The sequence below is a fragment of the Buteo buteo genome, chromosome 23, assembly GCF_964188355.1.
Source record: "Buteo buteo chromosome 23, bButBut1.hap1.1, whole genome shotgun sequence".
NCBI classification, from domain to species: Eukaryota; Metazoa; Chordata; class Aves; order Accipitriformes; family Accipitridae; genus Buteo; species Buteo buteo.
The window spans coordinates 2,049,860-2,073,998 of record NC_134193.1 but is presented as its reverse complement, the minus strand read 5'-3'; the positions used below and the strand labels follow the sequence as shown (position 1 = coordinate 2,073,998).

At 53.6% G+C, this 24,139-nt stretch overlaps 1 protein-coding gene across 3 annotated transcripts in view; it reads right to left on the bottom strand.

Moving 5' to 3' along the window:
- Nucleotides 1–24,139, bottom strand: part of PLXNA2 (plexin A2) — a 190,380-nt gene that overhangs the window by 63,144 nt on the left and 103,097 nt on the right. For all 3 annotated transcript variants that reach the window (XM_075054722.1, XM_075054721.1, XM_075054723.1), the window contains 5 exons: nt 12,661–12,761; nt 7,687–7,810; nt 6,449–6,602; nt 5,151–5,247; nt 1,544–1,658 (listed from right to left, as the gene is read on the bottom strand). In XM_075054722.1, coding sequence (XP_074910823.1) covers nt 1,544–1,658; nt 5,151–5,247; nt 6,449–6,602; nt 7,687–7,810; nt 12,661–12,761 — 591 coding nt within the window. The remainder of the gene's footprint in view (nt 1–1,543; nt 1,659–5,150; nt 5,248–6,448; nt 6,603–7,686; nt 7,811–12,660; nt 12,762–24,139) is intronic.

The window sequence follows — 24,139 nt, the reverse complement described above, 5'->3', positions numbered from 1 at the left end:
AGCCTGGCAATACAGGGATGCTTTGACTGTGAAGGAGAGAACCCCCCACATCACTCGAGAGAAGGAAAAGCAAAGGTTTTTGCTTTCTCTTGTTATGTTGAAAGGAAGTTTCTTGACTTTGAACTGGACTGAGAAAGCTTTTCGTTTGTCCCCAGGGTGGATGCTTGTCCTTGGGCATTCGTTCCTTTTGCCGCATGGGGCAGCTCTTTGAGGCTGCTACGTGAGCCCCCCTTCTCCTCCCTCGAAGGGGGTGGGAGGCAGCGCCCGCTCCCAGTTACCCTGCCCACCCCTTGGCTCTTGCAGACTCCCACTGAGGTACGTACACGTGCAGTTCAGCAACGTTTCTTGCCTTCTATCTCTGTGCCTCCTGGCAGCATTTTAACCAGAAAGACCCATGAGTTAAGTTTCAAGTTTACTATTGGTTTAGCAGCAGTCTGGCAGCTTCAGTCACTTCTTAACGGCTCAGTGTTTTACTCTACTGACTGATCTCTTCTGCTTTTCTCTATCTCCATTACTCACTGATAAGGGTTTGTCTTGATGCTGGCTAACCTTACTCTCCTTTCTTTTTCTAATATTTGTGTATGTCCTCACTGCTGCCTTTCCCACTTTCCAAGACACTCGGGATTTTCAAAGCACCTTTTAAACCCTTTTTTTTCCTTGCAGCTTTAGGACCTGCACCCATTTCAGGTGCTATAAAGCTACGTGTAGGGGCAGTAAGGGTGAAGACCAAGACCCTACCAGCGTCAGAGGCTGTATCTGCTCTGTACTTGGTGAATCTGAAGCAGACAGCAGCATGGGAAACCGACCAGCCAATGGGTGTGGAAACCCCAGACGAAGGGGTTGGTGGTAACCTTTGATCAGGAATTTGTGCTAACAAACTCCTTTCCTCCATGGATTCCTCTGCCTCGGGTCATACAGAAGATCTGGCAGAGACGTTAATGGGCTATGCCTCCTTCCAACTGTTGAAGCTATTTTTGGACTTGAGCTCCACACCTTTTATTAACTGCTAAGAGAGATGGCTCCTAGTACACAGCGCTGGAACCGGAATCAATTCTCTTTTCCAAAGTCTGGGGCTGTTCACATCTGTAATTCCCTTCTTAATCAGTTTACAGTCAGGCTCCTGCTATGAATTTCAGACCTGCCAACACAACCCACTGAATGAGTCCCACCAAGAGCTGTGCATTTCACTTGTTGCTTGCCGTCGGGCAAATCCCTGCACGCCTTGCACGTGAAGTGGAGTTGCTCAAACGCGCTGGTCTTTGAGGAGTCTTTGAGACCCCTGAAGGAAAGCACTACAGCAATTACAGTTATTACTGAACCTGAGCATACCCACGTATCAGAGGTGGGATCAGCTTTGGCATTCACGTCAAGACAGATCACTTTAGCTAGACTGACTCCTCTAAAGCTGCATCCGCACTTTTCCATGCCAGCCAAGAGAGGAGCCCTGACACACGGAAAGTCAAAAAACTTCACGTAAGCATTGGTTATGCCAATTGTGCCATAGAAAAGCAAAGAAGAAAGAGCTGAAACCCCGGTCCGGTACCTCAGAGACGTTGATCCGTCCCTCCTGAAAGGAGCACGTGGTGGGGTCGTGGGTGCAGAGGTTCCGGTACTTGCACCAGTGGCAGCGGAAAGCACTGTTCACACAAGACAGGCACCTGGGGGAGGAAGGAGGAGTTACGGAGGAGGTTATCACCTTGGGAGGTCTGTACAGTAATAGACAGGCCTAGGCAGAAGTCCAGGCTCAGGGTCCTTCATGGGAAAATATCTTTGGAGGGATGTTTTGATACAACAAAAGTAACAAACAGCTTTGGGAAAATGCGCATTCAAAAGACAGTCTTTAAGCAACCTCACAATTCATTCAGTAATAAAGTACAAGCTGGGACTTCTTGCACATCATTGCATTGGTGTAAAATAAAGCACAATATTGCACAGACACCAGACTTGATTTTTAGTTTCTAGAAAGTGGAAAACAAGGCAAGCCTGGCAAAAATTGGATCAGTTATTTTACAAGTCAGGAATGCTTCAAGTCAACGGTAACACTTCTGTTCGGCCTTGGAGTGCAAAGAGTCCAGCAAGCACTTTCGATTCATGTTGGAAGAAATTAACTGTTTATGAAATGTTTCTGAAAGAACACAGACCCTTTTCAGACATGAGGTGGCCCAGCTGCCAGCGAACTGGCTGGGTGGTTTTTATTCTACACTAACTGGCTGCCAGTTAGATGCACGGTCCGTGACAGCTGCTAATATCTGCAGTAACCACCTCCTCCATCTCTGAGGCCAACCCTCCGTGCCACGTGGCAGCGTTTTGGTGACCGTCTGCTGGCATAAGTATAAGTTGTGCCCATGGGATTCAGCCCCGTAACCTGCAGCTCCAGAGCCCGTGGTGCTGCCTGGAGCGGGCAGTGCCCGGGGCAGGGATGCGCTGGAGCGAGCCCAGGGTCAGCACAGACAGACGAGCATCACCAGGGAGGCGGGAGAACAGGCTGAGGCAGGAAACTGGAAAACAAGGAAAACGGGTCTCCGGGCAAAGGCTCTCTTGCCAGCTGGGCAGAGGTGCCAGGGCAATGCCTCTCGCGGGCTGCTGCCACGAGAACGTGTGTTTTAGTAACCCAGTTGTGTTTTCCTTCTGATGCATTCGTAGTGACCTTAACAGCCACGGAAGCTTATTCTCATCATACACATGAAAACCTGGGGAAGAATATCAAGTGCTGCAAGCTGATTTAATTACGCGTTCATTTGACCTATTTCTGTCTCTGTTTTGGTCTGTAGCACTTCTCCCACCCACACTCACCTGGCCTGGCCCTGGCCTCCCGCCTTCCCATCTGGTGTTGGTGGAGCTCTCTGCTCCCCCTGGCACCGCTGGCTCTGAGGGGACCTCTCTGATCACCCAGGCCAAGGGCTTGGTTCGGCATTTCTCTCTGTACTGTGGTTTTCTGGGTGCTGCTTTCAGCTCTGCTCAGCCCTGGCTGAGCGGGGCAAGGGGCTCCCAGCAGGATCCTGAACTCTCAGACACCGACACCAGGTCACCGCCTTTGCTCTTTCATCCCGATTCAACTTTCTCAAGGACCACTGTCTCTCTTCTGCTTCAGAAAGTGCACCTCTCCACCTCATCTGTTCCTTATTAAAAGGGACTTAACACAGAAGCCACCACCACGTTCCCTGACCCACCTGCAGCTCCTTGGGGACCCAGGAATTCATGCACCTGAGCACTGAACCATCCCAGCCCGTGGGTTCACAACAGTTGGATCCAGCACAGGAGGTTTCACAGAATTCGTCTGCAAAAGCAGCGTGTTCCTGTCCAGCCCCAAACCGCCCCCTGCCCCTCTTAGTGTAATGCCACCTCCCAAGGGGTACGTGCTTCATACACCACAACCACTTGTGCTGCTGCGCAGCCACAAAGGGCACAGCTGCTCTCCTGCTCTCTCTAGACGCCCTCGCCGGTGCAATGAAGAGTCTCGGGATCAATAGGTCCCTCTTCTCTGCTGGCTGAGACCTATATTCCTTCCTCCTTTTTGCATGCTGTGATTCATTCCTGCCAGGCTGGCTCCTGCCCTTGTTGAACTCACTGATAAGGAGTCCGGTATGATGTAAGTGCTGCAGAATCTACCACTGCGTTAGCACTTTATCTCCAAATACAAGCTGGTAGAAAGGCATGGTCAGATGAAGCCAAATGACAGGCCAGAAAAGACGCATTGCCTCTCCTGAGTCAAACCTCAGCTCCTAAGTGAAAACCGGGGTCCCTGGGATGCCATCCCTCATGCAAATTCGAAACCACGAGGATGCAGAGGAACTGCTGGAGGGACTGCAAGTGCTTGCAGCCGGAGGAGAGGCTGGCGCTGTACAGCCTGACTGAGGGACAAGGACGTAAGGACGGAGTTGTGCACCAGGGGCAGCACAACAGGAGGCAGGGATCGTTGGGGTAATGGATACAGACCACCATGGGAGGCAGCATGGGGGGACTGAAGGACTCACATGGCTCCATTTATCCGGGTACCTCCGCTCTGTGCTATGGCTCAAAACAAAATTAAAAAAAAAAAGAATGCATGCTTAGAAAAACTGCAGGCCAGTCAAGCCCATCAGCGCATGCAGCCCTCTTCCAAGTGCAGCAGGGAAAGCCCCGTAGCTCGAGGCTTCAAATCCAGCGCAGAAAAGATTGGGAGCAACCCTGTGCTGGCACTTCTTGACTCCCACCAGCCAGCTCGAGCAACGGATCACGCTCCCGGAGCAAAGGTGGCAGCTGAGCCCTGCCACAGCAGATGCCGCCCAGCCCCACGGGTCAGGCCTGCCGTTCACGATCCAATTTCTGTCAGGTCCTGCCCACGTTTCGTTTCGGTGCTTTGGGGCTTGCTTTGATTCCAGAGAGAAATCCATAAACGCTTCAGGTTTGTAAACGTGTTTTTAAGGCTGGCCAGCTGCGTGCACCATGGGCAGATGTGCCCATGGGGGATACGCTTCCACGGCGCTCAGCGGCGCTGAGCCCCCCCAGCCCTCGGCGGAGCAGCCCCCTGTGCCTGCCACACGCTTGGGCTGCTGCATCGGGCTCTTGGGGCTGCTCTGCCCGACTCTGAGGGCAGCTCCTGCTGCCAGCGCTCTCACTTGCCCCGTCTAAAACACAACCACAGTCCTCAGAACCCCAGGGCTGGACACTTCCCAGCCAGTCCCTCCGGCGGTCATGCCCTCCTCTCTCGCCCCGTGGAGCATCCTCGCAGTAGCCAGCACCCTGCTCTCCCGGCCGGTGCGGTGTGGAAGGGCTTTGCCTCCTCTGGCTGCCTGCAGCCCCTCTCCCTGCTGCCTGCAGCCCCCTGCCCTGACCCTCTGCTCTGCCTTCGCCAGCTGCCCGCGGAGCCGCATCCGAGTTCACAGTTGCGGGATCGCGCAGCTTGGGGGCACCAGCAGGTTGAGGTTTTTTTTTTCCAGGCTCGCTCCGCCTGCGTCTCACAAGGCAGAGAAAGCTCCACAGCCACCCAGAGAAGTTTAGAGAAGATGGGGACCGGTGGGCTCCCCTTTTACCCCACGGGTCTGCTGGCCGAACCAAGCAGCCTGATACCCCCCCACGGCTGGTGGCGGAGCCCAGCATCCTTTTCCCAGCCCTTTCTCTTTTTTCAGGCGGTGTTTGGCTTTGCTCGGGGACGGGCAGGGAGCACTCACAGCTGGTGGGCACTGCAGTTGTAGAACTTGAACTCCGTGCTGACAAACGTCCTCCCCGTCTCCCGCGACTTCAGCTGCAGCACCACGCCGAACCAGTCTGGGGATGCAAACCAGAGCCCATCAGTCCCGGCAGCGGTAACGAAGGAAGCGACAGCAGACGCGGGGGCACCCGCTCCCCGCCTGCCAGCGTGCCGAGCCATCTGCTTCTGGGGTAGAAGGTGGAAGTCAGGTTGCTTTTGTCTCCCCACTCCCCCAGGCATCAGGCCCCCCACCCGTGGTGAGCCTGCCACAGTTTTCCCCAAGCTGGGGGCTGAGCATCCCCCCGGCCGGACGCTGCCCTTGAGCACCCTAGGGTGCCAGGCTGGCTGTCTCCAGCAATGCCTCCAAACCAAATCAGGCTTGATGGCAAAATGTGTTGGAGACACAGTGTCTAAATGCTGCCTTGGGTCACAGCGAAATGATTTTGGAATCCCATCCTGTTCCCTAAAGGATTCTGCCTCTGGTATAAAAACACTAATTCAGCCTACTCTGAGAAGCAGCCCAAGACTAGAGCAGGAGACAATGCTGGAAACAAGGGCATTAGCGAAGCTCTTTAGGAGCCTCAGCACTGGGTTAATTAAGAGCAGATTGCTCTTCCAGAGCTGCTGTGAGTAAGTCTATGCTAGCCCTGCTACAACTGCGGCTCTCGGCCCCCAGCGTTCACCAAGTCTCAGGCTCCATATAATGCCTTAGAAATACAAAGATATCAGCAGGGAAGCACAGTTGACACCTGGAAGGATGCCAAGGAGAAAATGAGTTTTAAGCAAGTAGCATTTTGGTTATGGGAAGAGAAAATATGACAGCAGTGACATTAATGAAGAAACAACCCAAAGATCAGGACCGAAGAATAGAAACTGCATCCACCTACTCGCGGGTGCTGAGCCAGGCCGAGGGGAGGGCTCCCGCTCTCCAGATCCACGTGGCAAGGCTGCGAGCCCCTGCCCCACTCATGAGCCCCCCGGGGGGGGACAGACGGCTCCTGTCCTGTCTTGGGGAGCTGCCTGGCAGCGCAGGGAGGGTGCAAGGACAGGGCAAGCACATGGTGCTGCCTGCTCCCAGCCTATCTTTCCCTGTGTGGGATGCATTTCTTAAGGATGAAGCATATTTAGCTCTCTGGGTTCAATGGTGTTTGACAGGAGCATGAATTTCTCCAGCAGCATCCCCGAAGGGTCTGCTCCAGCCGGCAGATACTTCCAAACCTACACCGCACTTTCTGGTGGCACAGATGTCATATTGCTGTCCAGAAGTCAGTTACTTACCCTGATCCACAGGTATGGCAGGAACATCTTTTGCTGCTGGTGAAACACACACAACCCGGCTGCCTGAAACCTGCCCTTCCACCTCCGTCAGGTTTCCGAAGAGGCAGGTGACTCCAGCCGTCAGGTCCGGAGCATCGCTCACCAGCAGGCTGAGCTGCAGCCGGGGAGAGGAGGGGCAGAGGGGAAACAAAACACGGCCAGCAACCTATTAGCAGGCAGAGCTGCCTGAGTTTCCTTTGTATTTTCAGTACCTGCTGTTTTCCCATTCAATACTGACCCCCTTCAATTACCCGTCCACCCACAGGAGGTGGCCAGCTGCCCTTTCATGGGAAGCGGAGGAGGAAAAAGCAAGCCAAGCCTGCAGGTTCTTTACCAGTACAAAACCACCTTGCTGAGCTTTTGGGTACTGCAGTTCAGGAGAGGTGGCAATGGTAGCTTTGTGTCCCCCCTGGTCGCTCTACAGAAGCATTGCCACCCTCGACGCCCTCGTTCCTGACCTGGGACAGCAGTAGCAGCAGGGCATTGCCTCTAATGCACGAGAGCAGCAGCGACCACCCCGACAACCCTCTGCACCGTCGTGGTTTAACCGGGACACGCACGCACACCGGCTCCAACAACCTCCCCGCGCCGCGACCGCCGCGCTGCGCACACGGGAGGGACAGCCCTGCCCCGGCCACGCGTGGCCATCAGAAACGAGCAAGTCCCCGCTGTCCCCATCCCGAATGGGGACCGTCCCCGTGGCAAACCGGTGCTTGAAGGGGCGAGTGGCCTCCCCAACAGCCCCGTACCGCTTCGACGCTGAGCGCAGGCGGGGGCAGCCGGCCCCGGGGGGGCTGGAAGGGGCTGCAGCGAGGCCAGCTGCCACGGGGTGCTGGGGGGCTCCGGGAGCAACAGCTGGGATGCTTCAGAGAGCCAGGCCTGAGCACAGCTCGCAGATGAGGTTTTTTGGGAAACAAAGCCTTTCCTTTCAACAGCTAATGAAACCGGACCGAGAGAAATGTGAGCTGAGGCCCAAGGGGAAGGGGAATTTGTTTCTGCCATCCCCACCCCCTTCTTCCCCGGCTCGGATGACCCCTTTCCTCCCCGGTCCCTCTGCGAGCCTGACTTCATGAGAAAACATTTGTGCCGACGGGAAGGGAGAAAGGCTGGAGAACGGACTGTCCGCTGCGAACCTGGAAAGCACTGGCAATGCCTCTCCCCGTCGGGTGTCCCCCTCCCCGCTTGCCGGCAGCACCTACCGGGAGGCTGTGCTCGGAGACGGAGATGCTGCTGGGCTGGACGGCGACGCTCATGCACTGGCCGATGCTGCCTGCAAACCGGTACGGCTCGTCCGCTCGCTCGCAGCTGTCCCTCGGGGAGCACCTGCCGCACACGAGCACACGTCAGAGCACAGAAAGAACCCGGGGGAGATGTCCAACAGCACGAGGTGCTACAGCTGACCAGGGCTGAGCTCAGCAGGAGGGCAGAGCCTCCACCAGGGGAAGGGGGAGTTATCAGCAGGACCGGGGGTAACGCTCTGCACCGGGACCAGGTAGCAGGCGCAAACTCCAGGTTAGGATCAAAGGGCACCGAAAAATATGCTGTCATCGGAGGAAAGACAAACCGCAAGTATCTCAGGAGCAATTCCCAGTCCTGCCCGCACTGGACAGCGGGCGCTGTGGGTGCGGGGTGAGCCAGACACTCTGCCGCTGCTCGGCCAGGGCCCCTGCAAGCCATAAATTCATAATCTGCACAGAAACTAAACTGTAGAGCAGTAACAGGCAGTAACAAGATGATGCCTCCATTCTAATTAAAACAAAAACACATAGTTCATTAGTCGTCTCCTCCTGGAGCTGAGGAGTGCAGCAGGGCCAGGAATGGGACTTTCCTCTCCAGCAGCTGCCGGCTGCGCTTTGGCCGCTTTGCACAGCTTGGGCTCCCCATTCCCACCATCAGGAATGCAAGCCTCCTAGCATGCCGTGTGCTCCAGGATGGCTCGTTATCCCTGTTTTTCTATTGCAGGTATCCTTGGAGTGGAGTGAAATTAAGTTACTTCCAGCAGGTAGAGGAGTGCCCACCGGGAAACCAGGGAAGAATTATCAGCATTTCAAACCAGATATCAGAGACAGCAGCACAGCACTGGCATCCCTCACCGATTTTCTATTTTATGTCACTTGGGGAAAATCCTTTTATTCCAACCCCCCTCCCTGGGCACAGACGACATATTGGCCTTTTGGTGTTAATGGGCTTAATAAGCTATCAGCAAACTTTATCACTTTGCACTCATTGCTGATCTTGGACCCTATTTCAAATGGTGGCACAAAGGTCAGAGGATCGAGATGCTGTCACCAGCCCCACATGCCACCAGCAAGTTCCTTTCTGACAGTTACTTGCGTGTTTATGTCACTTGAGTTAACAAGGTGCTGCTGTCAGACTGCCTGTTTCCCTGGTTCCCTACGGAGCAGCTCGGGCAGTCCCAGACACCCACATGCATCAGCAGAAACACCCCCTGCCCACGCAGAGGCTGAATTTTGCCATGCACATCTAGCTCTGACCAGCTGACAAGTGCCTGGCAAAACCAGGGCTTCCCGCTCTGAAAGGGTGGACTATCATCCTCCCCGTGAGGCCCTTTGCTTTTGATTAAGAAAAGCGGAGTTTAGACTTTCCCTTTCCAAACCACCCGTGTGATCCCCGGCAAACACTGGTGCTGTTCTCCTCACCCTCTTGCTTTTTTTAGCTTTTTTTGAGGAGTATAATGGAGCTAAATATGAATGCTGCCAGAGGAAGAATTATTGAGGTTTAAGTGAATCTGTAAGATAGCTTTAAAGTGAGCTCTTGACTGGAGCCTTTATCTCATTGACTCACTGGAATGGCTCTTTTTTATCATACTATTTATGGCAACAGCCCTAACAGAGATAAATAGGTCTGTAGACAATAACGCACTCACAGAGAGCAGCATATGGAAGTCTTGCAGGTTTCAAATCCCACTGGGCTGAAGAGACTCTTTAACAATCTCCTTGAGGCCTGTGCTTGCTCCCAAAGAGCGCCGTTCCATTTGTAGAAGAGGAGGAGCACAGGATCCTGCTCTCGCACGCAGAGGATGAACTCGCGTGGCGAGCAAACCCCCGGCTGGGAGGACACAGCCGAGGTGCTGGGCAGAGCCGGGCGGCTCAGCCACCGCGCTGCTGCTCCCGCATCCCCGGGTGAGCAGAGTTCTGCAGAAGGACGAGCACCTTTCCCGTCCTGCTGCTTTTCAGCACCTTCTCAAACGTCCTGGGTCCAGGATTCCTCAAAGCCCGGTGCAAGGCATGCACTGCCCATGGCCGGCGGGTTCAAGTTCATCGCTAGAGCTACCCCGGTCAGCCTGCACTGCCAGCACGACCGACTCCTGCTTCCAGAGCTCACCGATTTAATCCTCATTCATGAGCATCACTACTATCACTACCCTTAAATTCTCAGTATGCACACGTGCATGCAAGCACCCTGCTGGGCAACAGAGCCTTAAGCCCTGACTCGGGCCTCTAAGAGACGGTAATACATAACGAGCACACAAGGAAAAGTTTACGTAATTTTGGATGATGAAAACTTATCCCAGGACAACTCAGATCCTTTTACTTTTCCTTTATTATCCCTCTCCGGCTGGTGGCGTGGAAGGCGGGACAAACTGCCTGATGCCACCTGGAATGGGGCAGTGGTCCGTCTGTCTATCTCACGCCCGTACCTGTTCAGACATCCAACACACCATTTAAAATTCTGGGTTTTTTTCTGGCTCCCTGATAGCTCAGCACCTGCATGTCCATGCTCTCAGCTTAGCCTCAGGCAACGGCAAAGCTGGATGCCAAGTGCCCAGAGAGGAGCTGCCCTACGGGCTGGCCTGCCCTGCTCCTCCGCAGGGCGCAGCTCTTGCACAGAGATTCCCGGAGCTGCCTGGGAGTCTCGGTACCCCCAGAACACAGACCCCAAACCCGAGGAGTAAAACCCCACAACGAGCAGTGGGGAGAAACAACCGGATTTCAATCCCCAACCGAGACTCAGTGCTGGTGTTTACCATAGCCACACTTGCTCAGGCGGCCAGCCACTCTCTTGCTCTTTCAAGGACGAAAACGTCTCCTCTTCTGCCCCTCACCCTTTTTACCAGCCCTCAGAAACCACAGCGTGAGCATCACACCCTGACCTGCAACCCTTCCACTGAGCAAAGGAGCAGCTGGTCCATCTGGCGGAGGGACATGTAAGAATTAGAGGAGAGAGATGACAAATTAAATACAAACAGTCCAGTACTTGGGGCCTCCAAACAAATATGACAGGCTTCAGGAACAGCAAGATAAACTCAATTATTTACAGCCTAAGACAAAAGCTAAAAAAATGATCATTGCTCCAAGCAGGCCAGGAAACTGCAGATACTTGAAGGGAGAGTTGAGAAATACCATTAGGGAAGAAACTCTTGTTGGTAATAGGTTAATGCTGAAATGTCACAGCCAAAAGGGCAGAGGAAATGACACTTTTCTCTCCTCTTGACATTGAGGGTTTTCTCTCTGCAAAATGAAGATAACAACCTTTACCTGCTTCCCAGGTGGTTTATGAAGATTCAGTTCATTAGCATTAGGAAAGCACTCAGTGATCCTTGCAGAGGAGCTGCTGCAGGAGTCTGAGGAGCAACACCAAACACACACACCTACAGCTACTCGATGCAGCCATCCCCTCCTGCTGCCCAGCTCAGCAGCACCAGGCACTACAAGGCCACTGTCCCCGGCTGAGTGGATGCTCCTGTACCCCTACAGCTCGTTCCTGGGAGCACCTACAGACCTGCAGCTTGGGCCACATGCTGAGAAGAGCACGTCCCTTTTCCTCCCTTCCTCGTCCCCTCAAAAGGCTGTGGTGGCTTTTGTCCCAACTGCTGGAAAGGCAAGTGGGGATGGCTGCCCCGAGGGAAGAGCCAAAGGGATGGGGATCACCGGGGATGGAAATCACTTCCCTCTCACAAAGCCGCTGGGACAGTAAAGACTTTCGGACACAACTGCACATATGGTGGCTTAGCTGTAGGGCTGGACAGGCTCGTCTGAAAGGAAAAAAGCTAGAAAAAAAAGATGCCCGGGACGCCTGTGCCCCACGCTCTGCCACTGCCCCCAGCCACTGCCCCCAGCCCCTGCCCGTGTGCAGCCTGCGGGATGCTCAGGGCCAGCGGCTGCAGTGGTTCTCCTGCATCTCCCCAAGCGTGGCAACAACTCTTTGCAAACCTGGCAAGCTGTGGGGAGCCGGTCTGCACCCTAAAGCCCGCAGGTCCCGAATCCAGGCCGGATTTACGGAGAAGCCTGCCATTCCCTGCTCCCCCTCCAGCACCTGCTCCTCAGGCAAGTGGCCAAGAGCTGCTGTGCGGGTCCCTGAACTCTGCCTCCGCCCCGATTTCCATGCATTTAACGGGGCTGCTCTGCAAGCTGGCACATGGCCGGAGGGATTTCTATTCCTCTCCTCCAGCCTCCTCGAGGCTTTCCCCTCCTCCCCCGATCTGCCTCTGCCTGGTGGTCCCTCTTCCGCCTTAGGAAGTGATCGTTATTATGGCAGGGGAGAGAAAGGAAGGACACAGACACCTCCTGAATGCAGAGAGTGTTTCCTGGAGCTCCCCTGAAAAAAGAAAACCAACCCTTAGCCCTTTGTGCCTGTTGATGTGCGTGAGGAGCTGCCAGCTCCCAGCCCTGCGCTGCCGGCTCTGCCCCATCGGGACGGCTGGAGCACAGACCCGCTGACCTTTCATTGCTGAATTTAAATACCTCTTCCCGATACATTTAATAGGGCTTGGTGCTCTGCTCTGTTCCAGTGCTGTAGCCTCTCTGAAAGCAAAGTCCCACTCATTTAATCAAGTCTACTACTGCCTTTAAAAATCCCCCATTAATTGGGAGGGACTTGCAGCTTGGGCAAGCAGGAGTGTGCAAAACACGAGGCCTTCATTCCCACTGGTTTAAATTCTGCTTTCCCATCGTGTCCATGGCACCCTCTTTGTGTGGTGTGCGACCCACCGCTCCTATACCAAGAATTTGTTTCCCTTTACCTCTTCACAGGAGCTCAGGGATTTTCGATGGCATTCATGCTGCAATGCAGGGAATGTCCAGGGAAGGGAAGAATGAATTTCAGCCTAATTCATTTTTGCAAAGATTGCGTGGGAGGTGCTTGGTGGCTTTGAAAGGTGCTTTTATCATCACCACCAGCAGCTCAGACGAAATGGCCAAGGCTGGACTTACATGTGGTGGAGCGTGCACCAGCCGCAGTGGGGGTCTCCTGAGCTCAGGCACTCCCCGCAGGTCGTGTACTGCTCGCAGGACTCCACGGGCACCCGGGACACCTGCAAAGGAAGCAAACACACGGGTTCAGTGCTCCTCTCCGCACAGCAAAACGAGAGCAGCTCCAGGTCCTGCTTCACCAGCGAGTCAAGTAACACAATGGCGATGCACGAACTTCAATGAATTTGTTCCAACATCTGTGCAGAAATTGGCCAAGAATAGGAAATACTGGGGACCGAGTCTTGAAGTCACTCCGTCCCTCGGGCGCAGCCATGCCATGAATCACGGGCACAGCAGAGCCGCAGCCGGGAGCCCAGACGGCTTCCCACCGCCGGCGCCAGTTTGCCAGAAACCCTCCCGACCTCCCTGCCCAGAGGTGCTCCTGCGGCAAAAGCAGCGTCCTCTCCTCCCTGATTTACAGTTTGCTATCTTACACTTGCCGTGGGGGAAGCTGCTTCAGGAAGAAAAGCTGGCAGGGAATAAAATTCATTGGGATTTTGCAGGTTGGCAGCTGCCTACGTGGGTATTTCACTACTTGAATTCTCCTTGGCCACCCCGAGCCCTTCCAGCTCTAGCATGGACTTGGCTGCCCCAGGCACGACCCCCCCGGGGGCTGCCTGCCTCTCCCAGGCAAGAGATGCCACAGCAGAAGAGCGAGGGAAGCGCACAAGGGAACACCAACCCAGATCGCTGCTGCAAACCCCCTCTTGCACTTATCGCACACGCGAAAGGTCCCTGCGCGATGCTGAGGTGTAGCACGGTCCTGACCTGTTTATCAGCACTGAAAACCCCAAAGGCTCCAAAATGACACCAAGCTTTAACCATGGGTTGTTGCTTGACTCCAGTGAAGAAATTCCGCTTTAACCTTTCCGACCCATGCCCTGCCACCGCCGGCGGGCGCGGAACGTTTCCACCTCCTGTCCCGATGCCGCAGCGCGGTGCTCCTGCACCGCTCCTGCCGGTGCCCATTCCTCTCCAATGTACTTACATTTCTGTTACCAAATACTGTAAATAATTATTGCTGTCCCTGGCACAGCCGCCCTGCAGCGCCGGCCGCTCCCCTCGGGCCCCAGGAGCGATGCCTGCAACTGGCTGAAAATTAAAACAACTGTCGGCATTGCACTCGCTCTGTCCGTCAAAACAGCGCCCGGCTCGCAGCAGCTGGGGCGCGCGGGGTGAAAGGAGCAGTGTCTCACCAAACAACGGCCACTTTCACGCCAAGTGCTGTTGACACAGTGAGAACCCAGTTCCTCTCTAAACACGACACCAATAGGGCTGCTATTCTTCTTGTTTCCTCAGCCCTACTTAACAGCTTTTCCTAAAACAAAAATTGCGTGTGGATCCGCGGGGCTGGGCGTTTTTTTTGCCGAGATGAAGTCCGCGGGACAGGCACAGGGCTCAGCTTGGGGTATGTTAAGAGCAAAGCAGCCCTGGAGCTGGAACTGAAGGGTGTGAGAGGCAGAGCCAGGTATGCCAGGTACGCATTTCACCTGTGATGGCTGTAAAGATCTTCAGAAATGGAGAAGAGAAATGCAGGGTGATGGAATAGCACAGAGGTGTAAAGAAAGGGCTTGGAGGTGTAAAGAAAAGGCTTGGGTTTGATCCTTGGCTGCAAACGGCACCCGGAGTGCCCTCTCAGGGTCTTGTCTGTGACTTGGGTGGCCATACATGATGCGATTTTACCTGCTTTGCTTCTTCCCTCTCAGGACCGGGGTGGCCGATCCCGGGCTCAGACGGCGTGTGCCGTGCTCCTGCACCCTGCCCGGCGCTGCAGCCGTGCCCGCGCCCACCCCATCACCGGTAATGACCTGCCATTTCCCAGCGCAGACCAGAGATGCAGACATTGCACTGCTCCTGGATGGGAGCTTAGGAGCAAAGGCATGTTTTTCAAACCAAACGAGCAGCCCACGGAGCCGCGGTGGCTCTCAGCAGCCCCCACGGGAGTCACTGGCCACCGCAGGGTACGGCGAGGGAGGTCACTGGGTTTCCCCTAAAAGCTGCCCAGCATGTTGAGCTGTGCTGGTGGACGGCTCTCACCCACGCCGGAGGTCAGGATAGCCCCAAAATCATCAGGCACTGCTGATCCCCTGCCTCTTACCCACAGTGTGAGGCTTGACAGGATCTGTCCCTGTGATTTATATGCAGCTCAGGGCTTGTTTCATGTTTGTGAGGAGCTGGATGCTCTCACAGCACTCTATAAATAACAGAGGATTTGAATTATATGAATAACAGTTCGTTACAGATAATTTTATGTTAGGCATTTGCGTTCTTTTTCTGCTCAGAAGCTGTGGCTTCTCCGCATGATAATTCTTTAAAAATTACACAGAAATTTTGAACAATGCCTAGAGTCACAGGTTTCTAGCCCAAATAGGACCATTCAATCCTTTCTTTGTAATGCCTGCAAAATGCAGGGCAGAGAACTTCACCGTTCTCCCCTTTGCATCACTCAGTGTTTACTGACCGAAGCAGACCTGGCAGAGGCGCGTGGGTGGGCTGGCACTGGCTGAGCTGGGGTACCTGGTCCAACCAAGCACAGTATTAGGGCAGCAGAGTCCCGAGGGGGCCTCTGGGCCAGCACTTCTGTAGCCCCGACTGCTTGGATATGCCCCATGGTCCCTGGCTGGAGGAAGGTCTAAGACTTCGGAGGAGAATAAACCATCTGCTTTTCCTCCAATACTTATGCCCGTGACTTTGAAATTCACCCTTCATAAAAATTAATGCCAGAAAACCCGCATTGCTCCAATACTCAAGTAAATGTTTAAATGAAGAAGTTCAAAAAGATTATGAACAGAAGGCATTTAAATGGAACAGGTTGCCCAGTGAGGTTGTGGCTGCCCCATCCCTGGAAGTGTTTGAGGCCAGGTTGGATGGGGCTTGGAGCAACCTGGTTTAGGGAAAGGTGTCCCTGCCCATGGCAGGTGGCTTGGAACTAGATGATCTTTAAGGTCCCGCGCAACCCAAACCATTCTGTGAGTCTACAATCCTATGAAATATTTGCATGCATGGAAAAGGTTGGGGAGGTTTGCAGTATTTGCCCAGCTCTCACAGCACTAATGCATAGTCAACCACCATTACCATCCACGATCCAAATACTGAAAATACTCCAACCCTCGAAACAGTATGTTTAATTTTAACGGAAAACCAAGAAAAATCCCATTAAAATTAGGACATATCCGTATGTTATCGCATACATATTGCAAACACAGAGGACTGAAAGGTATATTTCCTTCAGAGACAGCACAGAAGTAAAGCTCAGATGCCCTTACTCTTCCTGATGGCAGGCTGGAAACACTCTCTTGGCTTTACATATTTTTAAACTGTTCTCTGCCAGCCTAATTATCATTATGAGACCAAACCATTTGTGCGTGTGAACTGCTGCACTGGGGAGGGAAGACAAGGAACACCAGTACCTGCAGATGGAAGGAAAACCAACACAGATTGGGGCAGGGAACGAACAGCAGACTCCCACGTCCAAGAACTTCCCCCCATGCACTCCTCAGCCACTGACTGCCATCAAGGAAAAGGAAAAAGAGAGGGTGGAGGCAAAGAAGCAGCTGAATAGGAAGGAAATAATAAGAAAATGAGATAGAAAGGAAAACCAGGAGGGAAAATAAAAGAGAAGACAGCAGAGGGATTGCTGATGGTCTCTGGTACGGCGGTGGCAGAGGCCATCGCTGTCACAAGCGCAGCCGCCCGCATCCCCGGCCGTCAAGCATCACGGCAGCACACCGACATTCCTGACGATGGGAGCGGATCCTGCTCAGCCTCGAAGGAGCCCCTGCCCGCGCCAGCAGCTCAGCTCCGCAGCAAAGGAGGAACGAGGCTTCAGAGGATCAGCCCCGGCGGATTTTACAGCCACAGGTGGCTCAAGCAAGGAACGAAATGTTTCTGTCGGTAACCAGATACAGCAGAACCAGCGAAGTCTGGAGCGGTTTGCTGCCCGCAGCTGGGAGGCGGCTGCCCACGGCAAGGCAGCGGAGAGGGCAGGGAGGGAGAAAGGAGAGATCCTGCCTGCCGGCTGTGCAGGTCCACAGCTTTCCGAAGGCAGAGGAGCGGGTGCAGTCATCAGGCACCCACTCAGTAACCCCAAATTGTGGCCACCGCCGGGTCCCGCCTGCCCAGCCCTGCTCCGATGGCCACAGGCACTCGCAGCATCCTCATCCCGGCATCCCCATCCCAGCGGGCACCAGCACCTCGCAGCTATGCATAACCAATGTGACTCCCATCTGTCACAGCTTGGTCTATTTGCTCTCTCATCCTCGCCAGCCCCTGGGGCGGCTCTGTGTGCAGCAGAATGGTTTATTTGGAAAGGGCTTTGGTTTTCAGTATTTAGTTTTTAAATGCAAATACTTTTCTTTGTTTACATTAGAGAAGATAGGTCAGAGGAATGCTCCTGGCGCTCAGAGCAAACATCTGAGAAGGTCTATCACCACTTCAGGAGTGTATTCCCCACCCCGGACTAAGCCCCTAGAAAGCTGTTGCCTGAGCTGATGAACTTATCCGCAGAGCAGGAGCACGAGGTCCTGCAGCACCCAGGGAGCACAGCTCCCGACTCCAGCCCCATCCTGGAGCGCCAGCAGACCTCACAGCCAAGCGTGAGCTTCAAAAACAGATGCCAGTTGTGGATGCCTTGAGATTTCTGCTCCAGCTCCCAGAAACATGAGGTGAGGGGTGCTGAAGCCAAGCAGAGGCATGCAGGAATTTTCCAAATGCGGCCTCAAATCCTGCACCTCCTTGCCTGCGAGATCGCTGCTCCCCTGCAGAGCCCCGAGACACCCGCGAGGCCACGATACCTCTGCTGAAGCAGACAGCAACTCATTTCGGGGATAAGAAAAGGTGACGGGCACTCCACATCAGTGTGGTCGCAGCAAATGCAAAGCGATAAAGCAATCCATCAGAGCTGAGGAGCACCAGCGTAAAGGACGACAGCCAAGAAAAGAACACTCCTGGGGAATTTCCTTACTCCTGAGGGCAGAGCCCTCCTCCCCCCAGCCCAATTGCTACCTCTCTTCCTTCTGTCCATGCTGAAACTCTGCTGCTGAGTTTTTCAGTTCCCTATTTATGAACCTGCTTCTCAATAATTAAATGATAAAGTCTCATTACTGCTTTCCTTGACTGCCTGACCCATAACATCAGCAAAAAAGAAATAAAAATCAATACAGACTCTCCAAAACACATGACCTCAAACTCTGCCAGCCCCCAGAGAAAATAAAATAAGTGCGAGAATCCAGTTCCAAATAAATAAATACATAAAATAAACAAACAAAGCAAAGCTTCCATAGCTTACGCCTGCTACCAGCACAGGCCTCTGACCTCCCTGGCTGGAGACAGCCCCCAGGGCGTCCCACCGCCACGGCACACTGCCTGCAGACCCCTCGGGGTGCTGGAGTTCAAACAGAAAATCTATTTTTAATGACTTTGGGGAGTGTAGTAGAGATGCCAACTAGTTCAATGTAATTAAAGCTATCTATCACTCAGTGAGCAGGAGCCCAAAGTTGATGAACTTTCCAATGAGATTTTATTCTTCCCTTCATTCATGAAAAAACACCACTTTGTGCTGCTGCAGGAGACATGAAAAAGTGTGGGAAGGAGCAAGGACGACTCATCAGTTCCAGCTGTTAACGTGTCAGGGTGACAGAGCTGGGGAAAATAAAGTCAAACTTTCTCAGAGGCTTGTAAAAAGTTTGACAGGCTCTTCTTCCCGCTGTTTCTCCTCCCTGTGTCTTCATGCAGAACTGTTCAACCATGACACTGCTTCTGCCAAGGGAAAAACCAGCGTGCAGGGCTGTGGAGCGCTTGTTGCAGGTCCAATCTGCCACAGGCTGCGTGAAAAGTCCTACCTGGAAGTGACTTATTCTTGACTCCAGCGGAGCTGGTGGAGGTCTCGGACACGCTACGACTGATGCCCGCAGTGAGCACGGGAGACCCAGCAGTGAGCGGGATGCAGCCAGGGCATTGCACGGGGCAGCAGTCAGGACACGGAGGAAGGTGGCAAAGGGGGAGCGTTTTAACTGAAAAGCCTTGAGGAGCATCCTCAAAGTGCTGCTGAGCCTCTGAAGGCAGGAATACCTGCTCCATCAGGGACTCAGCCATTAGTCCCTGCATCAGATGAAGGTATGCACCCAGGGAAGGAGCGGATGAGGGGGAGTTCTCCTGACAGGTACAGCAGCTACTGGAGGACCCGTCTCTCTTCTCCCACGCCGCTCAGCAGAGAAAGGATTATCAGAGCTACCAAAGGGCTGTCAGAACCAAATCAACGCCTGTAACTTTTGGCAGAAAAGCAGCGAGTGGGAGAGGACACAGAGACAATGTTTCCATGGCTACAAAGGGATTATTTAATTACAGTGCTGCAGATGCATGCGGAGAAAGCCCCTTAAACTCTGATCCAAGCAACCTCTTCAATGAGTTTGGCTTTACTGCTATAAGAACCTCATTAGCATCTTATGAGGACAACATGTGTTTGAGCAGAGGAGTCCGGCTGGCTTTCTTAGCAAGTAATCAGACCTTCTCCAAGCATACCTGTCTCCTTGACTCCCCGCTACCCTCCATGTACAGTGCTAGGCTCCTGAGGGAGGTGAGGAAAGTAAGTGCTGCCTCCTCTGGAAAGCAAGAAAGAGTGAAAAAACAGCAAATACCCCAAAATAAGACTCGATCAAGCTGTAAAATCATCCTCAAGCCAGAGTTTCCTCCATCCAACCCAGCAGCAGCCGGCAGGAGTCGGGCTTGGAGCAGACTCATGTTCTGGCACACAGGCTCCTGCAGACAAATGCTTTCCTGTGGTTTACCACAACTCGAGTTAGTCATTGCATCAGTATGAAATATCTGAGCGAGATTTGTTGGAATAACGAAGCGCCAGGCAGAGATCCCATCCCCGCTCCCAGGAGCAGCACAGCGTCATGTAAACCTGGAGGAGGAGAAATGGGTTTTCATCTCCAACACGGGCCGCCTGCGACCGTTCACCGAACGCTCGGTCTGTTCAATCTGGCAGCTCCTCCTCTGCCCTCGGCAGGCGACGGTGCCACTTGCTCGCTGCAGAGCGGACTCGTGCAGGAGGTGGTAGAGGGGCAGGGTACCAGCCGCCTGGCATGGGCACTGACCAGGTTGGGTGTCCCCGTCCCTCGCCCCCCCTCAGATCCCGGCTGTGCATCGCCTGCAGCCCTCGGGGCTGTGCACGGTGTTTGGGATCCTGCGCTTGCTGTTCACATGCCCATGCCATGCTCAGAGCTAGCCCCGAGCACACCAGGGCCAGCGTACGTGGGACAGCCACCGCTCCAAAGTGGCTTGGCAGTGTCAGCTCTCCCTTTTGTTTTGCACGGACCATCTGCCTCTGGAAAGCAAGGGGCAGGGGATGCGCGGCCGGGCTGCTGCCTCTATCAGCTACACGTGTCCGCTGCTACAGGAGAGCAGGCCAGCAGGAAAACCTTGTGCATGTGCAAGATTAGGAAGCGAATCTTTCGTCTCCAGCGTAGAAATAAAAACACTGGCTGAAGTATTTACACAGGTTTCTGGAACCAGCAAACGCAGCAAAATTTATGGATTGAATAATTATGTCAAACCCAACTGCAGAGGTGCAGCCACACGCTCGCTCCTGCCCAGCTCCCCCGCGGTGGCCGTGTCCCGCGCTGGTCCTGTCCCGCACGGTGCTGGCTGGGGAGCCCGGTGCCCCCCCACGCACACGGCGGGCACCGCAGCTGGGGAGTACGGGGTCCTTAGCAGAGCATCTGTCTCCTCTGGGACACTAAGCTGCTCTGTTCTCCCACAGAACTGACCCACAGAAACTCCACTTGACAAGAAAAGGGGGTAATGGGATAAATGTTTACACACATTAATAAGGAGGAATGAGATGCTAAAGGTCTCCACCACAAAAACCTGGTTATGCCGCAATACAACCACGTGTTTCCTCCCCTGGAAAACCACCACGCCTCAGGGGAGCTGCGTTTTTGTTCCTGACTGCAAAAAAAAAAAGTTCAAGTGAGTTTCTGGAAATCAGGCTCTTTCCAGGCATGCCGCACAGCGCTGCCACCAAGCAGCTCCGGCCGGGCGGGAGATCCTCCGCAGCAGCTCCCTGTGCTGCTGGCACCGGCCAGGGTGACAAAACCTTCCCGCTGCCTGTGGGAGGTCCCTCTAGGCTTGCTCCGGATTTCAGGGCGAGGGGGGGATGCGGCCGCGTGGCACATCCAAGCATCCCTGCCAGGGGACATCACCGCTGCCATCAGAAGTGGCTTCTTGAAGGGTTGGCACCGTCTTCTGACGCCGCTCAGCGAGACCACCCTGCCACGGCCACCCAGCCAATGAGCAGTGTCCTCTGCAGCACTGATTAGTCCAGGCCTCAGGGGAACTAATTAATAAGGATAAAAGGGGAGCAGCTTTCCAAAATTTCTAGGCTCAGGTGGGGATCAATCCAACACAGTAAACTTTTATCTCGCATCAGTTCACGGCCTCTGCGTTCAGTGCTTTGCCTTGCTGCCATGTAACTCGTAGTGCATTCCCTGCAGCCATTTAAAAGTTTTAACAGAAGCTCAGAAAATTAATTAAGGTGAATAATTATAAAATGCGCTCTTCTTTCCCTATCTGTTTTGCAAGGAAGTGGCAAAAATAGAATTCGGAATAATTTTGGAGTTATAACCGATGTAATTAGGTGTTCAACGAACACTTGCAATTGGGCTGCGCTTATTAAAATTACTGTTTTAGTCAGAACATTGCCAGAGAGTCATTAACAGCACAATGGTTCGATTCCCTGGGACTCTAATTAAGAGTTGGATGCCGTGCAGCGCAGGGGATGCCCGGCTCCGCTGCCCGCTCGGCACTACAGGTGATGCCCGGCAGCACCGCAGGGACCCTGCCAAGGCTTCGAGCTCGGACGGGGGACAGAGCCCCAGCACCAGGCGGTGGGAAGAGGTTGCTCTGCGACATGAAACGCCCCGATCGCAGCTCTGATTCCGCGCTTAACTTTTGTCTGCAGCGATCACGCCGGCCGGCACACGCAGGGGCATCTCAGGCATCACCGTTTCCTCCTCAGAGAGGATCTCAGTTCACTTTATAGAAATCCCTTTATTTCTTCTGTGCAATGCTCTGCTGTGCTTTAGGCAGAAAAAGGGCAGGTTTGCTTTAACTCTGTCCCTAGACCATGCAAGCTTGGACAGCAAACGGCTATGCCATCCATAGGGCTGAAGCTGGTGCGGTCGGGAGATGTCCAGCTGGGAATATCTGCAACATGAGCTACAGCAGGACAAATCTCCCCTCCTGCTGCCTGCAGCAAACAGCCATCCCTCCGGGCCCGTCTCCTGCGGGGTGTTTGCTCCCCGGGCAGCAGCACCGGTACAAGTGCCATGCTGGTGGGTACCAGCCGCACCGATGCAGCTTGCTCCACCTTGAAATCAAAGGCTGCGCTGCTCGGAGTTTGCCCCAGCACAGATGTTCTGGGGGGCTGACATTTCAGCGCGCGTCCCCGCAGCCCCCATCAGCACTGCCCGGGTGTTGGTGTTAAGGAGCACCCGCGATGTGATAACGACTGGAAGCCGGGATGCCTCGGAGGGAACGATAGCGTCCGTCTGGAAACACCGCAAGCATTTGTAAGCAACGGCCCTGCTCCAAGCAGCTTCTTATATTGGGTTTGAAATGATGGAGGCTTCAAAGCAGGTGTCAATGCACTCCCTGTGTCAGAGAAGGGAGCTCCATGCTCTGAAACGCAGACATCGAGATCTGTTATGAAAGACCTAAATCTCAGTGGTGTGTATCACAGGAAAGCTCAGTGCCTGCTGCTTGCAATTGCCTTCAGCCGTCTGTTTTTCCTCTCTCCCCATAAAAACCACATGCTAGACAGCAGAGGCCCCTTCCCCCAAGCTGCTAGCCTAGAACTCATGAATTCAGTTAAGTTGTTAAAAAGGATTGTGGCAGGCTAAGATAAAACAGAGGAGTTTAAAATGACAAACAGACTCCTAAATGGGATTAGAGTCTTAATGAAAACAGTAATGAATGAATGAGGCAACCAAATATTACCCATTAATATTAGACAGATAGATTAGATCCCTAGGCGCTGCATTTAAAAACGACATGAAATTACTTCAATTACTCTGCATTGATAAATAACAAGGCCATATTTACTGTTAAAACACATTTCCTCCACCCTCCCCCATGCTCGCTTTGGCTTCTGCTTCCCAAGAGGGAGAGCAGACCATCGAGAGGCTGAAAAAATGCACCAGGCTGGAAGCTTCCACCGCTCCCCTCCTTTCCGCAGGAGACCCAGGCTAGCCAGCATCCACCGCACACATATTCCAGGGCACCTGCTGCAGAGGACTAGTCCCATTAGTCTCAATTACTTCCATCAACGCCGCTATTTCAGCCTTTGCATTTCTGTGCAAGAGCCAAAGCAATCACTGCCGATTCCCTTAAAACCTGATGCTTGCAGCATCCTTCCTTCTCAGAAATTCACTCTACCTTTACTTGCTGGTGGATACAGCTGCTCAGCATCCTCCTTTCCACACGGGGAAAGTGAGATTAACCTGATCAGAGGCCTCTTCTAATGAAGAGATCATAGACGGATAATTCCTGGGTGCTTGGTGGCATTTACATGCTAATGATGAAAGACACTCTGGTAAAGGTAATGTCAACAAGAGTCCCTTGTCCTTGCATCCCAGCCTCCAGCCCAGCCATCTGTTCTCTGGGTTCAGGAAAGCCCTGGAGGCCAGGTTGCTGTTAGGAAAGCTGCAAAACATCCTTTCCAGCTCTGCCACCTTGGCTTGCAAACCTTCGTGCCTGGATGAAGTCTTCTCTACGTGACTAGAGACGCTTCTGGGTGGATGCTGTGCTCAGAGCTGGACGGCCAGCCTAGCTGATAGGATAAACAGAGCACGACTGTGAGCACACTGATGTTGGTGTGTCAAATCACTGACGCTTTGCTGCTATGGGACCCTAAATACCTTTGCAAAAAACCCTCATTCTGCCTCATAACATATCAGTAAACAAGAAAAACATAAAATATCTCATTTCAGAGATACAAGAGGAGCAGCCTGCAGAAAGAGCGCAGAGCGAATCACTAGCAGCATAGCAAGCCAGAGAACCTGAGCCCAAACTCCAGGTCCTTGCTGCAGTCATCAGAGACATCATCTAATGTTTTCTCAGGGAGAGGAGTGGAATAAGCCCCTGCTTCCCCTCAGCTGGGATGCAATCCCTTGGGGAAAGGCGGCACAGCCATCGAACAGGGCTCCTGGTTACTCCAGCTGAAATACTGCTGAGCGGGGAGGATTCATTAAGTGTGGGAATGAGGGGCAGGAGGGCTGAGGGGGTTGTGTGTACCACGCAGATATAAATTAACTTTCCAGGAAGGCAACAAAACCCAGCCTTTGTGCTTTCCCACCCCGAAATAAGGGGTAAAGCAGAAAAGTGAAGAGGGAGGAATGCACAGAGCTCTTCCCACAGCTCGGGGGATGGATGACCTTTC